Below are 22367 nucleotides of genomic sequence, written 5' to 3' on the forward strand. Positions count from 1 at the left end.
GGCCCTTTGGTTCCCAGCGGCCTCTTAGGATAGTTTGATTAGCTGTCTGGATTTCAAGGTTTGAATCAAGCAGGCTGATCTCCCAGGCTATTTTGTCTAATTCCGTCCCGTTTAGTTCTTTGCACGTTGACGGAAGGCGTCTCAAGTCCGCTGCTTCTTGGTATTCCCCTCCCCACGTGTAGGGTATACATTACTGAGATCGCTTAGTTAACCCCGCTGCTTTTCTATTCTATTCTCTCTCTGGAGCGCAGCTCTTTGGCGACCGTTCCTGTTGCCACGCAACCAGCTCAATAAATAAATAAATAAATAAATAAATAAATAAATAAATAAATAAATAAATAAATAAATAAATAAATAAATAAATAAATAAATAAATAAATAAATCGCGTCTCCTTCTGGAATCGAACCTCGATCTCTTGTATCCCTAACCGAGCGCCTTAACCAACAGCACCACTCTTTTTTTTTTCTTTATTGCATGGAAAAACTTCCGTAAAAGAACGAAAAACTCCACTTAAACTTGTCCATATCTGAAGTTACCGGGCTGCTTAATACAAACCCGCGCGGCTTTGCACCATGATCAAAACATCCAAATTCTGGGAGGCACACACATGCATCTAAGTACAGCATCCAGTTTGGAGGTTCTTCGCGTGAAGCCTATACACTCCTCACCAAAGCATACTGCTCCCGAAACACGGATTTGGATAATCTTGGTGGCTCAGCATGCCTGCCCATCATGCGGCTTTTCCGAAGACTGAGCAGTCCCATCAACACAAATAGATCATAAGGAACAACAGAGTTTTGTCAAGAGGCAAAAATCTAATATTATATGGTGTAATTTCAATGTCCTTTTTAAGAGTTCTTTTATTGCATTTAACATATACAATGTTTACACATGAACCGTCAGCCGTATTTGACTGACGTACCAGGGTTAAAATTATTTTAAATATTTCAAAATTTTAATGTGCGGGAGCCAGTCAGGTGCTGGATGCACAAGTTTTCTAAGTTCGCAATATCTTGCAACACTTTCCTTAAAGTGTTCTATAACTGGCCGTGAGTCAAGATCTGCATGACGCACTGCCATCCTGCTTCTCCTTATACTGTGCATTCCCAACTGCGCCACGTCCGCGATTGTGAAACGCACATCATAATTCCCCTTGTCTACATGATTGTAGCGATGGAAATGAGGCTGTAGTTAATGATAATGACAATGATGACATTAGCAATGTTAATGAAGGTGCATTTAGTTGATAATGATAATGAAAGAAATGTGATGCACCCTGTGCACCATCAACGCTTAAGGCTTTCACATTTCTGCAGTGTAGATTCCATAATTCTGTAGGAATTTTAGAGCGCAGCTCTTTGGCACCCGTTTGCTGTTTCTGCATTTCGCAGTAACTAGTAACTAGTAAAGTAACAGCCACGCCGGGCACGTACGTGAGAAACGTATCTTAGTTCTTCTCGTTCTCAGGCCGATCGAGAAGGAGAACTAAGATACGTTTTTCACGTGCCCGGCGTCCTAGACGGTGAATCGATCTCAGCGTTGACAAAATACATGGGTGAAGTATGGGAAACCGGAAGCCTTACACAAGCATGGAAGAGAGCGAATGAAGTTCTTATACCCAAGCCATGTAAACCACCGAAATTGAAAAGCCTGAGACCCATCTCGCTAACCTCGTGCGTGGGTAAACTAATGGAACACGTGGTGCAGACAAGACTCACCAAATACATGGAACAACAGAACCTCCGGCCACATGAAATGGTGGGCTTTAGGCCGGGCCTCAGCACACAGGACGTTATGCTCAGACTTAAGTATGACATTCTAAACCAACATACTCTGGACACGAAGGCTATCCTCGGTCTGGGCCTAACCAAAGCTTTTGACAATTTCAAACACGGAGCAATGCTGACTGGACATCAAGAAATCGGAGTTAGCGAGAAAACATACAACTACATTAGAGACTTTCTCTAGCTAGTCTTGAACTTCCAAAACATCAAATCCCCTACAAACACACTTGGGAGAAAGGGACCTCCTCAAGGCTCTGTCCTGTCCCCAATTTTGTTCAACATAGCAATGAGAGGACTTACCCTATATTTAACCAAATCCAAGACCTTAAATTTAGCATGTACGCGAATGACATACATCTCTGGATAAATAGGGGCAGTGACGCGGAGATAGAGTGGAAGCTGCAGACTGCCGCAGATGCGGTAGTCAAATACGAAGCCGACAGAGGCCTATAATGCTCTCCACAGAAATCAGAGCTGTTTATCTACAACTCAAGAAACAGGAAAAAGAAAGAGGCAGAGATAAAAATCAAATTCGCAGATTCTCTTGTCCCTCGAGTAGATGAAATCAGAATAAAACGAATGGCCAAAATACAAACACCTTAAGGAAACTGGAAAATTACGCGGCGCAGGTTACGGGCTTTTTTTAGGAGAGTTGTGCTCAGAGGCCGCGGCCTCAAAAAACGCAGCCTCTTAAAGATGACGCAGGCTTACATCATCAGCCGCATATGTTACGCTACACCCTTCCTCGATATTAAGAAAGTTGAACGCGACAGAATCGACACCATAACTAGAAAATGCACCAAGCGGGCCCTAGGACTCCTTATATCTTCTTCGACAGAGAAGCTGGAAAAGATGGGGATTCACAATGCATGGCAGGAACTTACTGAGGCGGTCCGAATCGCGCAGCTAGAAAGATTAAGCCTGACAAAAACGGGGAGAGCCATCTTAGAGTGGATAGGCCTCCAACCAGATAGAGTTCTCAGTTCAGGCGTTCAGTCGTGTCCGACTCTTCGTGACCCTATGGACCATGTCACGCCACGCTTTGCGGTCTCTCACTATCTTCTTAACATCACATAGCTTCATCTGCAATGCCTCTAGAATGCCATCTAACCATCGCGTTCGCTGCCTACCCCTTCTCCGGCGACCCTCAACCAGATAGAGGCCTACAAGAAAAAAACAGACATTCCTTTCGACACGCAGAAATACTTATTTGTCCCACCCTTTCCGAGGAACATGCACCCAGTACATAATATAGAACGCAGAGAACACAGAGTAAAAACCGTTGCAAAGAGAATGAGAAACAAGATAGCCGAAGACATTCCATGCAAGCACTGAGGGCGTATGCAACTTCACATATTATTCAGCAGGCACCTGCGCCTGTTTTCCCTCCCTGGAAGTTTGTAACAGTTAGGCGACAATAAGCCAACAGATAACCGCAGACCAACGTCTGGCAACTCGGCATCGTCCCTTCGCCAGAGATTTCTAGAGCAAGACGCTCACCTGCTTCAAGGATCCATTGTAATGTACGTGGATGCAAGCATACAAGGCTGTGAAGCAAAGACAGCAATCTACTGTCCGTTGCGACCTATACCTGAATCAGACATCTACGTTTAAACTTTCGGAACAATCTACATCTTTCTGCGCTGAGCTCGTAGCGATTCAGGAGGCGCTCTGCTCCGTGGCCACCATTACTATGCTCCCTACGGCCCAAGTTCTGATCCGCACTGACGCACTTCAAGCGGTACGTTTGCTCCGACGTGTCAGCCGTTGCCCAAAAATATGTCAAGACATTCACCAGCTTGCGGCGCGCATCCGGCAATCAGTACGTATTGAGCTGCGGCCTTGAAGAAACAATGTAACGTCACTGGTCCTTAGTCCGCGGGGTATTTCCTGAACCGCGCCTCCGGCCTGCATGCCGGGGCCGGAGAATAGGAGGCCCCTTTTCGGTGGAAGTTTTCATACATACATTAGTTCTCCTTGTCTAGCGTCATGCCAGCGCGGTTGCTATGGAGACCGCCACTGCTAGTTAGTGGTAGATAGTGACCGATAATGATAGTTAGTGATAGTGATAGCGATGATAATGACAGAGATGAGTGACTATATGACGCCATCACCTGATGACGTCATAATCAGATATAACGTCATCATGACGTCACATACGACCATGTCTAATAACCGGAACTGTCGTCATGATGACGTCACATCCGGTCATGAAATCACTACTGGCCATGACGTCACCAGGTTATTCACGCATATACGAGCAGAAGCAGACACAATACAGCAGGCATCAGCGACGTTTCGGATTGGTTTACAGCAGCAACTATCTAGTAAAGTTGGTTTACAGGAAAGAAAAGGCACAGTATATGTCACAATTCACCGAGCCGTAAGGAAAAGGAGGAAGGTGGGAGTGAAAAAAAGAGACAAAGAGGCGCCGGACCACCACGCAATAGCGGCTTTCGCTTGGTACAATATGCCCCCTAGATTTTTGTTTTACATAATCAATATGGCCGTGGTCTTTATCCCTGCCCATCTAAAGGCCTCTCAAAAATGGAGGAGTGGCTTCTGCTCCTCCTTTACACTAATACTTTGCTGTACTCGGCAGCTCTCAAACATTTTACCATTCTCGGCCGCGGCAGCTGTCCGCACTGTGCGAAGAAGTCCTCGAACGTCTACCACATGGTGTGGGCCTGCCCATCCAACTCTGCTATACCCCCAAACCCCAACCACATCCGGGAGGACCGGGAGGCGACCCTGCTCGGCTGTTCTGACCTACAAGCCCACAATGCCTTAGTCGAGCATGCCCGGGCAGCTACCGACGTCCACTGGTGTCGCGTACTAGGGACCCCACCTAGTGCTTGTGAGACCAGTCCCTCAAGGGTCGGTCCAATCATACCTCGATATGCATACTCCTTTCGAGTGATTAAGTCTTTCACCACCACCACCAACGTTGTATAGGTCTTTTCCAAGCGTTATTTGCAGCTCTGCTTGCGAGAAGCGGAGCTTCGCTTCAAACAAAAGCCCTGCTTCACGATCTCCGTTTATGCGCATCCGCCAGCCACCGTATATATATATATATATATATATATATATATATATATATATATATATATATATATATATATATATATATATATATATATATATATATATATTGTCGGAAAAAAGGGAGGGAGAAGAAAACTTACTGGATGTCGCCTTATTCCTCGATGAACTGTCGTGTGCACCTGACACAGTAGCAGATCCGGTTAGCAACAGTAAAGCGAGAAGAGGGACACCTATTTCGTCCGATAGAAGGACCCATATACGCACAAGCATTTATTCGTGTAAGTTTGTGCACCAGTGCTGGTGTTTCTCGATTCACCATGCATGGTGATATCTATGCTTCTTTGAGAAGCACATATCAATACTTGCGCCGACGAAATTGCGCCGCTGATTAAACGACGATTACTTTACGGAAATTATCACCTATGCCCTAATGAAAATTGATTTTGATTTTCAGTATATTTTGAAGTGGATCCGCCCTCTGTAGAACACAAGATGAACTATTGTCTCCCTGCAACAGGAAATGTTTAGGTTTATGTTTAAGGGGTTTCACATCTCAAAGCAACTCAGGTTATGAGAGACACTGTAATAATAATAATAACAATAATAATAATAATAATTGGTTCACAGGAAGGGAAAGGCGCAGAATTTGTCACACATACTCTGTGGACACCTGAACCGCGCCGTAAGGGAAGGGATGATAGTGGGAGTGAAAGTGGAGAGAAAGGGGAGCCGTAGTGGAGGGCTATGGAGTACTTTCGACCACCTGGGGATCTTTAACGTGCGCTGACATCGCACAGCACACTGGCGCCTTACTTTTCGCCTCCATCGAAAAGCGGCCGCCTCGGCATGGATACCATTCCGTATCCTTGGGCGTAGCAGTCGAACGCTCTAACCACTGAACCGCTGTGGCGGGGTTAAAAATCGAAAAGATGGAAATGCAGAAAAAATAACTTTCAAGCCCACAAAGTCAGACAAGCCATCATAGCATAAACACATATTTCCTTCTGTATTTGACAAAAATTGCTCGTAGTATCATGGTAAAAATTTAAACGCTCACCGCATACACATATGACTGTCGCGTCATGAACGCTTTGCGACATTGTTCCTTTTCTTCAACGCTTAATATGTCTATTTCCGCGCACGAGAAAATGCTTTGACTGTAAATAATAACTTGATCTTTGTTCATTTTTTATGGGCTCTACACGGCTATGCGCACACGAGGGGTACATCACATTGGCCCGAAAACCCTCTGGCGCGCCACGTACTGGCGGCGAGTACAGGTGACATGTTTGTCAACCTCTGCCTCACTCACAGGTTCAGCTGCACTGAATATTGTAACCAGTTTCGATACAAGCACACAGTACATGTTGTCCGTCGTGTCCAATGCGCGTCAACACCTTGGCTTAGCCGCATATGTATGGTACCTAAGGCATACATACGGCTACGCCTATATTCACGCGCACATTTTTTTCACAATGGCACCGTCTACCTCGCACACTTGCGTATGACGCCCAACAGTCTTCATGCGGTCACAACGGTCCGGAGTTCCGAAAGGAATACGACAGACATTTTGAGATTTCCATGGACAGGTGATCGCCCAATATACGCTGCGTAAACGTTGACGTGCTGTAGGTGGCGCCACGAGCCCAAGCCAAGCAGTGGACATTCTTCCGAAGCTTGCCGATTGCAGATTCGAGGGCAGACGTGCTGTAGGTGGCGCCACGATCACAAGCCAAGCAGTGGGCATTCTTCCGAAGCTTGCCGATTGCAGATTCGAGGGCAGACGTGCTGTAGGTGGCGCCACGATCACAAGCCAAGCAGTGGGCATTCTTCCGAAGCTTTCCGATTGCAGATTCGAGGGCAGACGTGCTGTAGGTGGCGCCACGATCACAAGCCAAGCAGTGGGCATTCTTCCGAAGCTTGCCGATTGCAGATTCAAGGGCAGACGTGCTGTAGGTGGCGCCACGATCACAAGCCAAGCAGTGGGCATTCTTCCGAAGCTTGTCGATTGCAGATTAAAGGGCAGACGTGCTGTAGGTGGCGCCACGATCACAAGCCAAGCAGTGGGCATTCTTCCGAAGCTTGCCGATTGCAGATTCGAGGGCAGACGTGCTGTAGGTGGCGCCACGATCACAAGCCAAGCAGTGGGCATTCTTCCGGCGCTTGCCGATTGCAGATTCGAGGGCAGAAGGACGTTGTTGCTGTTCACAGGTGATCGGTGGTCTTCAGAAACGCATTCAAAAGGTGAAAGAAGCTATACGATCATGATGCCCATGTGTGTAAGCGAAGTGGCCGCGCTTTCCTTTATGTGGTACAAGAACGGCACGTTAAAAAGATGCCTCCTTAGTGTCACAGATAAAGGCATCACTATCCGAAAAGCACTTCACACCAATCCTGTAGCACATGTGCACAAACCTCTCGTTGTTTCACCATGTCAATTTTTTCAGACTTGGGAGTAGACGGATGGTGACGGCGCTATGTACACTGGTATACCTTTTGGGCATGGTGCCTGTTTTTCGTCATAGCTCGGTCCGGACTTCCTTCCCATCACGGATTGACTCTACCGTGCCGTTTGTGCTCGATGCTGGCGCTCCTGGCGCGCTCTTTAGCGCCGTCTTCTCGTTGAAGGGCAACGGCTTATCCGCTGTTGCTGCGAGACCCCAACTCTGCACCTCGGCCGAGGCGAAGAGTTGGAAGAAGAGGCCTGTCACCAGACCCACGATGCCGGCCAGGTAGAAGGAGTAGCTCCACTGCTCCAGCGTGTTCTGCGTCATGGGCAATTAAAGATGACCGTATACAATCCAGGAAGCTTTGTTCTTATATAAAACTATAGGTAATATCGAGCAGTTACTACAGAAAGGCAATTCCAAGTCATGAGTTACGAGAGACGCAGTAGAAGAAAAGGAGGAACCTGCATAATTTAAACCCATTGGTTTGCGAAGCATGGTGACAAATCTCGGCACAGAGTTGTTTGCATAGTGATTTAAAAAAAAATGCGGCCCTCAAGGACCAGAGACAATTCTTGCTCAGAGAGTACGAAAACAAGCTACCCAACAAAACCGAGTTATCCACTTTGCGGTAAGAAAAAAAAAATAATTAACATTTTCACGAACGTGGGGTCAATAAATCTGCAAACTTCCAGAATCGAACACTTTGAGGTTTTCAGAAAGATTACAGCGATGCTCGTGCTGTACCTATGACGACTTACAGAAACCAGCTCGGGCAGAGTCGGCTGCCGCTTACTATAGGGAGCTGACCATTTCTGGTTGAATTTACCCAAGAGGCATTCGCATTTGCTTAAAATTCAGAGCCGCTCAGTTGTGTTAGGTTTAGGACAGTGCAGTGCTATGGAAAGCTGTAAAATCCTCGGGTCGCACCACGCAGTGCTACTGTCATGCAGTGACCGCGCTGAAATGAATGCATGGAAATATAATAAGAGATAATAGCCATTCTCTTTGGAAGCTCACGTATAAATTTAGCCCATGTATTTATATCTCGTATTACAGCTTATTATAGCGATATCTGTTAACTATCAGTCTCCTAGGTTTAGCGCCTTATGCAATGTATACATGAATTCGACAAAGTGCACATTGAGTCAATTAGTCAAGAGAAACAGTGAATTTTTCTCTTGACTAATTGACGCTTTAATTTCTCTCTCGATGTTCTAGCCGCTAAGATCAGAGACGCGCCCCTCTTGAAGACAATGCAACCTGAGCTCCACACTCGCCGTAGTACAGCCAATGTTAAGACCCCTCTGCGCCAATATAGCTCTGACTAAAATGCCCTATATATGTCGACGCAACAAAATGCCTGTGCAGCGATATGATGCCAGCCCCAACGGCTCAGTTAGGGTTTAGGGCTTTGTTCGGACATGAGCTCGAGCACGACGGCTTAGGAGACCGCCACAGCCGCAGCACTTGCTTTCGCAGATCACATGAACGCAGACGACGAACGCCACATCAGTCCAACATACACAATAATTGCAGATTCACAAGTTGTGCGCCATGCCTTTGCGAAAAATACGTTATCTCTGCAGGCTGCGCGCGTGCCCTCGCCAATATACTCTGATACATTCCCCGCCGTTCTTCACATATTTTTACACTTTCTTTTTTTCGAAAAGTGGACTTGACTCTACATTGATCCAGTTCATGTAAACGCTGCTGTAGTAGAAATTGATGTAATTTGAGGGTTGTAACGAATGAGAAGGTGGACGAGGACTGTTATACCACGGAAGGAGGAGTGTTTGGAAATAGCGGAGAAATGAACAACCGGTTACAGTCCGAAGTCGCCAAGCGACAAGGAGTAATAGTTAAACATTTATATATGCATGTGGAAACAAGTATGTGTAGAAATATACGCAGCGCTCTAAGCAAGAGCGGTCCATGGGCGTACATATAGTATTCATATCGCTATCAGTATCTTTACTTAATCTCGAAATAAAATCTTTCCACAGCGTAGTTCAATCTCGTGTTACACAGTGGTCATCGCACTGTGAGTTTTTTGAGCGATCGATGTGTACTTCATCATCAAAGCTCTTATTGCAAAGTTATTGCAAAGTTAAACTGTATTTGTAATGACTGTTGTGCGTTATAGACATACGTACCATGGTTTCTGTCAGAACACCAGTGATGTAGGGAACCAAGATGCCTGTCGTGTTGCCAATGCTGACGCAGATTCCGAGTATGGTTCCTAAAGAGAGCAAGAAGAAAACGAATAGAGAGAAGATGAAAGTAGGGCGTTACTTTCCCCCGCAATAGTTTTCAACATAAAATAATGACTGTGCCTTCCGTCAAAAAGGTTTTTAAAGCAACACGGCCAGTCAGTTTTGCCGTTATGCATCTGCTTTTCGGGGAATATAATTGATCATCACATGCGCACACGTACGACAGCTGCCAGAACTAGCTCCGCCAAGTTTAGTGGTTTTAAAATATCTCTAGTAAGAAGATGATTATTCATCGAAATTTTTTATAACCGTGCAGGACATGATTTCAATCAGAATTCAGTTATTCTGCTCGAATATTTGACGACTGCAAGCAGCAGCGGAAGTGAATTATTTATTAGTGAGCAAGTGTATGCCCCGCACGTCGGCGTTACACTCCTTGTGGGCTCTACAGCACTGTATGCTGTATGTATAGACTTCTGAAATAATGCCAAATAACAGGCACGACGGCCACGGAAACCATTTTTTTTTTTTACCATAATGCGTAAACCTCTGACCATAACCATCGTGGCTGGTTTAAATTTAAGGAACCAGCGCTTGCTTAGCCGGTGATGGCCTACGGCCTGCTTAAGAAAACGGAGCAATGTGACAAAGGAATTATACTAATCCGGGTGCAATACGTTACTATCTGGCCCTCGCTTTCCCTTATATAGGCCTCGTACTAATGGAAATAGGTTACGACGACAAAGTTAAACGTCCCCCCCCCCCCCCCCCTTCCTTTATCGGAGGTGCTAATAGTGCCTTTTCTGCTTGGCGCCTCTATAGTTCTCGACCCCTCCCAGCTTCCACCGTCGCTCTCATCCGCAGACAGCGTTCCGTGCTGTATACCCCACATAGCATTTTTGGAGTGCCTTGAGGCACTATATCGACAAGGTTTCTACAGTACGGTTCGCCAACAATTCCGGATGTTGGTGCTAGAGCTCTATGGCCCGCATATAGTTACACTTAATGGCGCTTCTTTGTAGTTATACAACTACACTGATACACTGATACAACTTAATTCGAATGCCCCTTTTTTATAGGCCTTACTTGATACAGCATATTCAAAGGAAGACTGCAGGCTACAGATACGAAATTGAAGGGATATCAGATGAGGCAGCGCCTTGGTAAACAAGCGTCGAATGCCGAGGAAGTGCAGTTCCCATGCCGCAGTTCAGCCACGTGTAATGTTAATGGATTGCTTCTTACAAGCTGTAGTTTCTTGACGCTGATATGTACGACTGGCGTTACAAACGTCAACAGGTTTTGTACTTGACATTCTCGTTTGGTTATCGTGTGCTTCGCTCAGTTAAACGGCAAATGATAACAGTTTGAACCGAAAGAAGACACCTCGTAACGTACGCCTCTAGAACACCTTTATTTCACCAAATGGCAATGACAAAAGAAAAAAAAAAACGAGAGAGCTGCCGCCACACCACTATCATCGAATGCAGCTGAAAGAAAACGGAAGAGTTGTTTCAAAAAGGGCCGGCTCAAGCTGTTGTGCTCGCTTCTTTCCCAGGGAGGCTGGTCGACACTGCTTTTTTTCTCCTCGTCACATGGAGATGGCCGGCGAGAGGACTCCGCCCAGCGTCCCGTGGTGCGTCGGGCTCTGCTGCTTGAGTTGCAAGATGATGGCACGCATACGCGACACGTCTTTGGCGTTGCGCGCCGCCTTGGCGTTGAAGTCGCAGAGGCGCGCGATGTTCTCCCACTCGGGCGTGCGGTCGGCGGGCGCGTCCCTCCCCGCCCAGTCGCTCATCACAGTCGATCGGTTGGCGGCGCGGCACTTGGCCACGGACTCGTTGTACCGCGCGTACCAGTCGGCCAACTCGCGCTGCGCGTTCTGGCGAAGCTCCTCTTTCTTCACCTCCTCCAGGGCGTCCTTCTCCTCTAGATGTCGTTGCATCTCCTCGCGCCACCTGCGCCAAACGTACAGAGGCATTCAGATGTGCACAGGTTTGCAGCAAGGGACGTTAATACATGGCAGTCGGGAACGAAAATAGCTGTAGATTGGTGAAAGTCAAGATTGCATGCATGCCATAAGTCTCACACACATGTGATGAGTCCACCAGTGTAACCATGCATGAAAAGACGTGTACAGAGTCATCTTTATTACTCCATTTAGAACCTATAGCGAGCCTGAAGAGTCCCCTTTATTGAGTAGTGTCGAAGGGGCAGTCTGTTCATCTGTGGAGTAAGCTGAAGTAGAATGATGCGGTTGCATAACAGCTTCCTCTAAGCACATCGCGTTTCTGTGAAGTGATTCCTGTGACGCCCGGGGCTGCCGTAACGGAGGAAACCGAGACTGAATTTGGAGTGACCATAATCAGGCTCGAGTATGACATTTATTCGACGAGCACAGGTATTTATAGCTTTGGGACACGACCGAAATTCACGATATACGAACAAAAAATTTGAAGACGTTGCGTATTGGCTTACTTTGCTATCTTTAGCGTGGCCACATTCTAGTGCACTTTGATCTGAAACCCAAATTTCGACCACACCTAATGGCTTGGCAGGATACGCTCAGTGCAAATATTTTGAAGCAAGCGCTTGAAATGGTCCTCTTGCGGCGTACTTTAGTGAATAAATACTCCCATGATGCATGCGGACGGTGCGAATGCATCAAGAGGAATGCATTTTACAGACCACAAGTGCAACGTGCCAAAACTCGATATTAGGCGCATTTTAGAATAGGGGGGCCCCTATCGGTTAAGGACGTTAATAGCCTGCAGCGAGTGAGCATACCCAGACAGGAAGCCGCATCCCTCACCCTTTCAGCGCAGCATTTTGCGCATGCGCACTCGCGCCCCGCTTTTTCCTTATCCACTTAACGAATGAGGCCCTTAACTTCGCTAATACTAAATTCACAACTCGTGCTCTTCAGCTCAACGTAGACGCAAAAATAATGCCGATCTAATATCTCGCGTTATGTCAGTGGCCTAAATTTTGCAGCGGTCTGTGTATGAGGGCCTACAGCTTACACAAATCACGCAGTGTCTGCCCATTAGTTCAGTCTCGTGACTTAGCGGAAAGGAGCAATCGAGGACACATTCCGCTTGACCACTATATACGCGCCTCGTTCCCCTCAGCTGGCCACCTCCAAATCGGCGAATTCTGGCAAAGGTGAATAAAATGGCGCCCTTACCTGCGAATCGTCTCCGGCTCCTCGCGAGGTACAGCCGGAGGCCTAGTCGGGGTTTCGGGGCCCAGAATCTCGTCCAGCGAGAAGCTGCTCTGCGGCAGATCAGCGGGGAACTGGCTCAAGTGCATATCTAAGACGCTGATATCCCCTTCGGTCGAGGTGGTGACGCCGCTTGTGTCCGGCCCGCTCATCAGCTCGTCCATGTTGCGGCTCAGCTGCTGCTGCTGCATGTCGTAGTGCGTCCCGAAAGGCGTGAACTCGTCCATCATAGTTGAGCAGAGGCGGCGGCGGCAGCGGCGGCGGGACTAGTGTAAACTAGTTAGCAATCTTCAGGAATCGTTTCCTGCGAGCTTCGTCGGAATTCGGCTCTGTCAACGACGCTTTGGAACTGAATATTGCTGCTGGGACCCTCAAGGTACGGCCCCTGCGCTGTCAGCGTTCGAGGCGGCGTCTCGCGCTCGTACGTGGGCCCGTTTCGCGAGGCGACTAGGAGCGCGAGGAGCCCACGCGTCTTCCCCGTAGGTTTTCGTCGTCTTCGAACTCAGATGATTGATTTTGAAGCGAAACCATTCACTACGCTACCTCGGGTCAAGATCAGCATGGGCTTCCATTTGACCTTCAAGGAGCAGTTGTTGTTGCGACTGTAGGAAGAAGGAAAAAAGCTGCACGGGCCTGCTACTGTAGCTGAGCCACTTCCGCTGCCTCGTGCCGATAGAAGAGAAAATAAAGATAGAAAAAGAAGACAAAGATGCGCGTCGCAACAGCCGTCGTCCACCACCGAAGCGGTGGCGGGTGCAATGACGGCCTACAACAAATAAATATTCGGTGGCTGGCTAGCCCCCGCCGCGAGCGGCGTTGGCCCACCGTCCCAGCCCCGTAGGGCCAGGTTAAAGATCCCCAGGTGGTCGAAATTACTCCGCAGTCCTCCACTATGGCTCCTATTTCTCGCTTTCCACTTTCTCTCCCGCCTTCCTCCCTTCCCTTACGGCGCGGTTCAGGTGCCCACAAAAACAAGTGTGACAGATACTGCGCCTTTCCCTTCCTGTTAACTAATAATATTTCACTCCCACAAGCTTCCTCCCTTCCCTTACGGCGCGGATCAGGTGTCCACAGAAACAAGTGTGACAGATACTGCGCGTTTCCCTTCCTGTGAGCCAACTATTATTATTATTATTATTATTATTATTATTATTATTATTATTATTATTATTATTATTATTATTATTATTATTATTATTATTGGAAAAATATGTGCCCAACCATGGTGGCGTGGCACAGGTTAAGAGACGCCAGACCACAGTTCCGGAGTAACCGGGTTTGAACGCGTCCATTGGCTCAGCTACAGAGCCAGTAGCAGGCCCGTGCATTTTTTTTTTCCTTCTTCCTACAGCCACAACAACAACCACCGGCGGCTGCTTGATGTATGGTTTGGTTAATGGAGTTTAACGTCCAAAAGTTACTCAGGCTATCAGACGCCGCAGTGGAGGGCTCCGGAAATGTCGACCACCTGGGGTTCTTTAACATGCACTGACATCGCACAGCACACGGGCGCCTTATTTATGGCCTGCACTGAAAAGCGGCCGCAGCGGCTATGGTTCGCTACCGCATCCTTGGACACAGCACTCGAGAACTCGAGATGAATGAACTTTATTTGTGTATGCAGAGTATGAACTGGAGCTTCACACAGCTATTTTTCCGTCTAGAGCGGCGTGGCAGTATCGAAGGTCGATCGCTGCAAAACTGCTTGCCGCTGCTTTTGCGGAGGTATAAGTCCTTTTCGACCAATTAAATATCGTTATAGGTGTTGCATATCATGCTCCACCTCGGAATTGTCAACCTCGCATCCGCACCTTTGTCTTCCTCGCTGCGCTGAGGCGATGGAAGCACTGCAGCGTCGCTATGCAGCTACTCCACAATCAAGGCAAGAGTTGCTCGGGGTAATAGCCACGGAATTAGTGCTTTCGCACCAAACGCGCTCTAGCAGGCGGCTTAGCTAGTTCAGAGGCCGAATGATGCTAGCGTCACATCACAAAAACTTTTACAAACCTTTCAATCAGCCCCCACTCTTATTGGTCGACAGGTCCAGTGGTCAGAATTGACCAATAAGAGCGAGGCTAGACGGTCGGTTTGGGACAGATTTGTGACAGTTTCGTTATGTGATAGTAGCTTAATTCGGGCCCTGACATTGGTGATGAACTGACTAATGTAATAGCCACCAAAAGCAGCCGTCAGATTGAGAAACAACAACTAATGCTGCTACGGTCACTATAGGCTGAAGGCGTTCGGCGCGTATTGGGAGTCGATCCAGCTCCTCTCTGCCTGAAGTAGCGCTAAACGCGCTCAAACACCGCTTTCGGACCGGCCGACCAAAGGAAACATTTCAACCTCAAGTCACGATCCCTCCGAAAAAAGTGGGTGTGAATGACGCACGAATGAAGGAGCCGTCCAATCTCATGCACTTCGTTCTGTAATCTTGCAAAACTCCAGTAGAGCTCTTTCTCTGGCTAGACTTGTCCTGAAGTGATCACCTTCGTACTGACTCCGACGAATTGCAATCGCGAACGTGGCGTACTGCGCTCAAGTGCCTTAAGCGAAGCTAATGGTAAATTAACGACACGCTTGTGAAGAGGGTATCGTTCAATAATCGGCAAATTTAAGAAACAGGCGGGAACGAGAGAAAAGGGAGATGCCTTGCCTGCGTAGTCTGGCGCCATGTCGACGGGGATAGCCATGTAGCCGGCCTCGCTGACTCCGCGCACTGTTCCGGCCACTACGAAGAGCACCAGGCTGAGAGGGCCGTTGCAGCCGCCCACCGCGGGCACGATCATCAGCATCACCGAGGGCACTAGGTGAGCTGCACCCCGGTGAGAGAAAGGAAAGCCTACATTTGCAGTAGTTTCCACTCAACTTACAGGGAATACGCAACACGCTGTACTGGGCAAGTTGGGAGTAGTTCATGTGAATACCAGCGAAAAACAGACAAAGGACAAAGGAAAGGGAAGACGCGCAAGCGTTGTCTTCCTTTCTTTGGCCATTTCTCTCTTTTGCGCTGGTCCTCAATATGCATGGTCCTCGCAAAAGCGAGAGCATGAGTACTCGACGAACGGAGAATGCACACTCAATATGAGTGTGCATTCTCCGTTCGTCGAGTACTCATGCTCTCGCTTTCTGATTATTCCACACAGTTCACAGAAGCATACGAACTCCTCTTTTTCGTTACTTAACTGAGTGCAAGAAGAGCGCAGAGTGATAAACTGGCTACTCTCGGCGCGGTCCGCAAACGCGGCGACGGATAGTTTTACGATGTTGACCGCTGTCACCCAATATAAACAAAAAAAGCCCCTAAATCTGCCCCTAAACCTCCAAATGGCTGCGAGGCGAGTTCTGCAGTTGGCAAGGTTCTGACCACTGTTATGTACGAGGGGTTCGACTGACAGTAGAAGCCTTTCACCGGCAGAACGCATATTAAAAAGCAAAAAGTGGCGGTACTACGGCCACTCACCGAGACCGTTGAAGAGCTTCCGGATATGGGTTGGCGTCATGAGTGCCCGGCTACGCAGAAGGTCGGCTACGATTCCAGACAGGGCGCCGGACACGATGGCGCCGATGTATGGCAGTGCCGAGTACAGGCCATTCTGCGTGAAGCACAAATGGGAGTTCTACGCGCATCGGGCAAACCGGCATTTTGTCGAGCCGCTGTACTCTAGTCAGATACAGGTAAAGAAAAAAGCGGCATCCCTATCAAAGGACCCCCCTCCAAACAATAGCTGCCGAGCAATACCATGACGTCACGGCCGACCGCCTTGCACAGCGCTTGAAAGGTGGTTTCTTCGAGTGAGTCCATGCTGGCAAATAGTTCCTAATTGCTTCGTGAGTTCCAGCAAAAATACATGCATTTACTCAATTCGATCAATAATCGTTTGCTCATCAGACTACAACAGGTAAAGACGAATTCTGATGGTGAATTTCAGCACTGTCGAGTTTTCACGAAACCGCTTCGTTATTCTGCGCTTCACTGCATCTCTTCTTCCACCATGGAGCCCTACGAGGTGACACCGCTGACGACACCGACCAGCGCCTGCACTAACGGACGGACGCGACTACCGGAGGCGGCCGTTTTGGTAAAAGTCCGCGAGCCCGTGAGCGCTGAAGAACATATTTTTCTGGTTTTTTTTTTTTCTTTTCCCGTGTGTGGCGCGACGTTAGACATTTGGAGCGATGCACTAGCTGGAGGGGGGTCTTTTTAGGGCTGTTTCCCGATTTTTTCTTGGCCTCTCCTTGTTAGCTTGTACACGAGGTGGGAGTTTCGAAAGTGACCTATCCGAGTATGCAGAGATGGTCGTCAAAATGCATGCGTTACGACAAATATGGAATTTTGATTAGCTGACAATGCTTTAGGTTTCTCTTAGCTTAAAGAAAAAAATTAATGTCGCACCAGTGTCAGAGTTAAATGAGAGACCGTTTCGAAAGAAAGGTCCACAATTCCTGCTGCTAAGTGAGCGTCATATGGTAGGCTGTTCTGGCTGATGTGAAGCAACCCCTGCCGATCACCGGCTGGAGGGGAGCGCCACGAAGAATCATGCATAGGTTACGCCCTGAGAAATTGCTACGGATTGTTTTTATCCGCTGGATATAGTGCTAATGATACGAAGAACACATTTGCGATGCACATCCGAGCATGCCCATAAAATATGTTACAACTGTTATACTTATCGAAAAACTAATTGCAGAAGACCCTCGGTATAGACGAAATAATTTAGTTATGAGGGAGTGATTGCTTATTAGCATCCGCGCAAGCTCAGATATATGTGAAATCTATACTGCTTTCACATATATTCATACAAATTTTTGCACAACAAGCATTCGTTCTTATAATGGGTTCGAACCTGGGATCACCCGAGATCGGGGCAGTCGTTCTGTCAACTAAACCAACCAGGAAGGCTAGCAGAACAGATAATGTTTCGAGACCAAAACTCGCAGTAGGAACGGGGTTGTTCCGAAGTTTAGAAGAATTCAGCAAGGTGGAGTAGATTTGTAATGAGGGAGTAAGTGATTAGCATTAATTGAAACGAACGCTCTGGGGACGCTACCAGCAAACGCAATCGAGGCCTATACCGTCGTGCTTGGAACGGTACCCGTTTGCACAAACCAATAGCCATAAGCACGCAGATGTAGCCGAAGGGAAATCTCTCAGATCTAGGCGGTAAAACATTCTTTGGGAAGGACCGCCAAGCCCACAACGCTCACTCTAGCAGCATGACCGATGAGCATATGCTCATTCCTTTTGATTTCCGCCCCACTCCGCTTCGGCACACCTACACTTCATTTTTTTTTTTTTATGGTTAGTAACTGCTGGGAATAGAAAGATGCGCTAACGCTGTTAGTCTTTGCATACGATAAAGCTTATAATGTAAGCCGAAGGAACATCTATTCAACTATGTAAACAAAATATGTTCGCAGTGCAGTCGCGCGCGTTCTATAAACATCTGCGATGAAATCACGGTGTCGTTAGAGTGTGGGTGTTAGCAGTCCCTACGCCCTTCTCTGTGTATGTTCTGAGAACATTAACAAAATGCTGTTTCGACCCATAGCGATATGCCATATATCTTTAGCTCCTTAGTGACAATTTGGAAAAAGCTGGCGGCAAAATCACTACGTAAGTGCAATCACTTGTGCACATCAAAAATTACGCGTGCCAAAACCCACATGGAGATCATCAGTAAGAAAATGATTTAGGAAATAGAACTAAAACTACAGTGCACTTTGCGCACCCATAAAAGAACGAAAAGGCCTTAGCTATAATAACAGATGCCCGAAAGTTATAATACTAAAATGCCTTCACAGAAATTATTTTGTGGAACTGACGTACATATATTAAGCCAGCTATAATAACATTACAATGATCAGAGTGAAGCTGGGCTATTTAGTTCGGAAACAAAATTTTTTATCTTTTAAGTGAAATCGAAATATTCGCCTCTTATAAGCACTGCTGATTACAGGTAAGTTAAAACTCTCTGACCAGATGCTTCGAGTCTGCCAGGAATACACTGATGCATCAGTCCATTCTTTTGGTGCATCAGTCTTCACATTAGTGAAGACTGATGCACCAAAAGGGATGGTTGTGCACAGGGGAGCGTTGTGCACAACGACAGCAGTCCATTGCGGGTACAGAAGGTTAAATGGCGGTATTTCCATTTTATGGAAGAGTGATTGATTAGGACACTCATTTTGCATTTTTTTTTTCTCAGCGCTTGGTTGTGCCGCTAATGATATTAATTACGTAGGTTCTGCGAGTCCATTCTCATGAACTGATACAATAAAACAAATTGCACTGAATGAACGCCAAGTAAAGAATACGTTATTATGAGTAAAGCAAACCCTGGCTTGCAGTAATATAGAGACACAAAAAGAAAATTTAGTGCATACAGAGTAGATTTGCTAACTAAAATGCTATAGCGCGAAAAAAAGCAGATAAGCACGCACAGACAGGGTGACGACGCACAACACACCCTGTCTTTGTGTGATTGTCCTTTCTTTCGCACTATAACGTTTTAGCCAAAAATTATACAGCAATTTACCGAATAAGAAATTTTAATCAAGTGTTTATTTGTTCTTGCCGCTGCAGTGTTTTCAGGGGCATCTAAATACAAACGCGTTTTCCAGCAAACACCCTGTCCTGATTGCCTTAAAAGACATTGGATTGACATGTTCGATAGGTAAAGTAAATATCGTACACTTGATTATTAGATACATATAAGGAAAATAAGCCTCGCTATGCATTTCACAACATATTCGTTGCGTTGACTTACGGCGTGTGAAAATATTAGGTCAACGTAAGAATTGTATAATTTGATCCAGAATTAATCATTTTACAGTCTATGCTAAAACTATGACTGCAGCCATGCTTTTTAAACATTCTACCATGTTCTTTGCGTACAGCGTTAGAACTCTGGAGCCATTCAGTCACCCTGACCTATAGATGTATTGAGAAATGCTGCGATCTTTTTGTCTTTTTCTACCTGTGTTGTAACGCAATGCTAAATTTCTTAGATAGCTAAGACCGCAGCGCTGCCCGCATTTATATCTATAGTGCATAAACGGTGCATTGATCGTAGTGATTAGGCTTCATTGAAAAACGTCCTGGAGCTCGACGGTATGATCAACCGTTAGTGGTACTTTCCAGGGGATTGGGGATTAATTTACCTGCCTCAGAAAGCTAGACTTAACTCATAATACTGCGGGAAATGTCACCATCGCGCTCCGGAGCATCTCGTTTGAGCACCGTATTCGAGCAGTTGTGCGCAAGGTTGTATTGAATTTGAACTGTAGTGGAAGAGGAACAGAGCCAACGCAGTTCTTCGGAGTAAGGCACGCGCTCCGGAGCGTGTCGCTTGTGCACCCTATTAGATCAAGTGTGCGCAGCCTTGCACTCAAATGCGAGCCACTGGCAGAGAGGCGCATGTATACCAACGCAGATCTTTGGAATCAGGCGCGCGTCCGACAACTCACATCGTCGATCTCGTAGTGCAGAACTGTGCCCAGGTAGGTCGGCAGCTCGCTGACCAGCACGTACTGAAGCCAGTGGGTGCCAAAGTGGGCCATCACCACGCCCAGCACGGCCGGCGAGGTGAACATCTTGCTCCACGGAGTCCTGCGAGCCTGCGGCGGCCGAATTTCGGAAGTTATCGCAGTATGCCACGGAAATCACCAGGGTTACACCGTACGGCTTGTTTAGCTACGACGAAGATGAAACGGCAATTCTTAAAAAAAAAAAAAAAAAAAAAAGAAATGAATTGCTTGCTTGGCATAGTTTTGTTTTCCTGAAAATTCGGACAGTTTTTTTTTTAATTATTTGAATCTAAACAAAAAACTCAAATGTGCCCAGGTTGCATTGTATATTACAACGTGAATTTTTATATTACTGCGAATGATGATTACTTAGTTCTAACGTTATTTCTGTGCGTGTAACCTTGTTTTTGTCATTGTATAATTCGTGACGCGATTATAACTATCATGGGGCACCCCGATCCTGCAACAGCCTCAAATGCAGCTGGCAGTGTGTTCGAAATAAATAAATTAAAAATACTTCGCCTGTTACGCATGCGATTGCATCTGTAAATAATAACCGTACGCACTGCTGCCACTGCTGGAAGGGACAAATACAACAAGCCTTGGACAATTGTGATTTCAAGCACTTAGGGCAGCAGGCACTTATATACGGGTATATGTCCCAGATGAATGTAACCAAGCTTCTTTAAATCTGACACTGTCATATCCTAATGTGTAGCCAATTGAAAACTTTGTGGCTAAAAATATCCAGTTACATTCAATGGCAGAAATATAATAGCTAAGAAATAAATTATTAGAGCTTAGTTCAACAGCCCTCCGGCCAGCATGATTCGATGGTTTTTCGATGTCAGCCAACATCAGCATTATAATAACTATGAAGCCATATCCATATTTTAAAAACCAATTTTTCAGAAAATTCTGTATAACTTCTTCCTGGGCTAGTTGGTGCATATTGTGCATTATAAAGTAGAACGCAAAAAAACAACCACACATAATCATACGTGCTGTGTCCTTAGTCTGTCTGTATGTGGTTGTTTTTTTGAGCTCTACTTTATAATGCATAAGAAAATTCTGCCTCACCTTCGCTGAAACTCCCGGTGTAGTGTGCACAAGTCGAGCCCACTTATAGAAACCTGGCGTTCACGAAATTAAATATTTCTATCCGGTGTTCGTATTAAACGAAGTTGCGCTATTACAGCTAAAAGATACAAAATCTAAAAAAAAAGCGTTTGTTTACCTAAAAAGCCACTACGTGCATCCGTTTCTTCAAAGCAGATTACTCGAAGCTCATTTTCAAGCTCTATAGCGCAGTCATGTGTTTCTGTCATACGGTGTGCGTCATGCTTGTGTCAAACGATCCAGGGCTCTAAATATAGCGGCACCTCATTGCGGCTACCAAGTTCCTGAAACAAAGTTTGCGAGGAAGTGCACCTACAAAACAGGTTACGAACAGCACTTTCCCCGGAAATGATCAGCTACTGGCTGATTTCATTCATTCCTGCGCTGCTCGACCACTCACACAATGTCGGCGCAAACTGCCTGCAGGTGGTGCAGCGCAGAAGGCCAAGTTCTGGCTCTGCAGGCGAAGGTTGCCACATTACAGGGCTTAATTCGTGACTGGTATATTGAAACTTCTCAAATCACGGCCATTTGGTGCCTGTGCACATTTTGGATAGAGGCAAACCTACCAGCGTGGGCTTCTGCTCTCCCAGGTCGGACTCGATCATATGCACCTCCCGAGCGCTGGCCCACCGGTGGTCGGCTGGCCGGTTAGACGTAAACAGGCCCCAAAACACGAACCACACGCAGGTCCACAGGCCTGCGTTGGACAAGAGGGCAGCCGCCACTCAGCGTGTGCAACGCCAGCGAGCGAACGCTGCTGTAGCGCAGGTGCGTATAGATACTGGACATGAAAGCACCCAGAGCGTCGTGCTATAGCTTTCGCCTCGTGCGCAGAATAGCATTGTGAGCTGGTGCAATTCTCGCACGCTTCTGCGGGTTATTATAAATGGAGCTGTGGTTACAGCCCTGTTCGGAGACACGGAGCCCACCAAAAAGCACTATGCAAAATGTGGCCCACTGGGGGCCACATTTTGCATGGATTCTCTTGCCGCTCCATTG

The 22367-nt window shown here is 46.8% G+C and overlaps 2 protein-coding genes across 2 annotated transcripts in view; both read right to left on the reverse strand.

The window, feature by feature from the left end:
* Positions 1–5463: 5463 nt before the first annotated feature.
* LOC146190373 (sialin-like) overlaps positions 5464–22367 on the reverse strand; it is a 34772-nt gene continuing 17868 nt past the window's right edge. The window contains exons 5-10 of the mRNA XM_084600853.1: positions 21935–22065; positions 20187–20336; positions 16180–16312; positions 15373–15531; positions 9434–9519; positions 5464–7595 (exon numbers count right to left, since the gene is read on the reverse strand). Of these exons, the coding sequence (XP_084456979.1) occupies positions 7350–7595; positions 9434–9519; positions 15373–15531; positions 16180–16312; positions 20187–20336; positions 21935–22065 (905 nt within the window). The 3' untranslated portion in view covers positions 5464–7349. The remainder of the gene's footprint in view (positions 7596–9433; positions 9520–15372; positions 15532–16179; positions 16313–20186; positions 20337–21934; positions 22066–22367) is intronic.
* LOC146190374 (clathrin light chain-like) lies at positions 11085–12943 on the reverse strand. The gene is made up of 2 exons (XM_084599791.1): positions 12681–12943; positions 11085–11451 (listed from the first exon to the last, which is right to left on the reverse strand). Exons 1-2 carry the CDS (start codon positions 12941–12943, stop codon positions 11085–11087), a joined length of 630 nt encoding a protein of 209 aa, XP_084455917.1.

Source organism: Amblyomma maculatum, chromosome 4, assembly GCF_055883805.1.
Source record: "Amblyomma maculatum isolate TAMU_Amacu chromosome 4, ASM5588380v1, whole genome shotgun sequence".
Lineage (NCBI taxonomy): Eukaryota > Metazoa > Arthropoda > Arachnida > Ixodida > Ixodidae > Amblyomma > Amblyomma maculatum.

Coding starts and splice junctions, on each gene's coding strand:
- LOC146190374 (XM_084599791.1), bottom strand. CDS start 12,943: ATGGACGAGTTCACGCCTTTCGGGACGCACTACGACATGCAGCAGCAG. Junction 11,452..12,680: donor GAGCCGGAGACGATTCGCAG/GTAAGGGCGCCA, acceptor CGTTTGGCGCAG/GTGGCGCGAGGAGATGCAAC.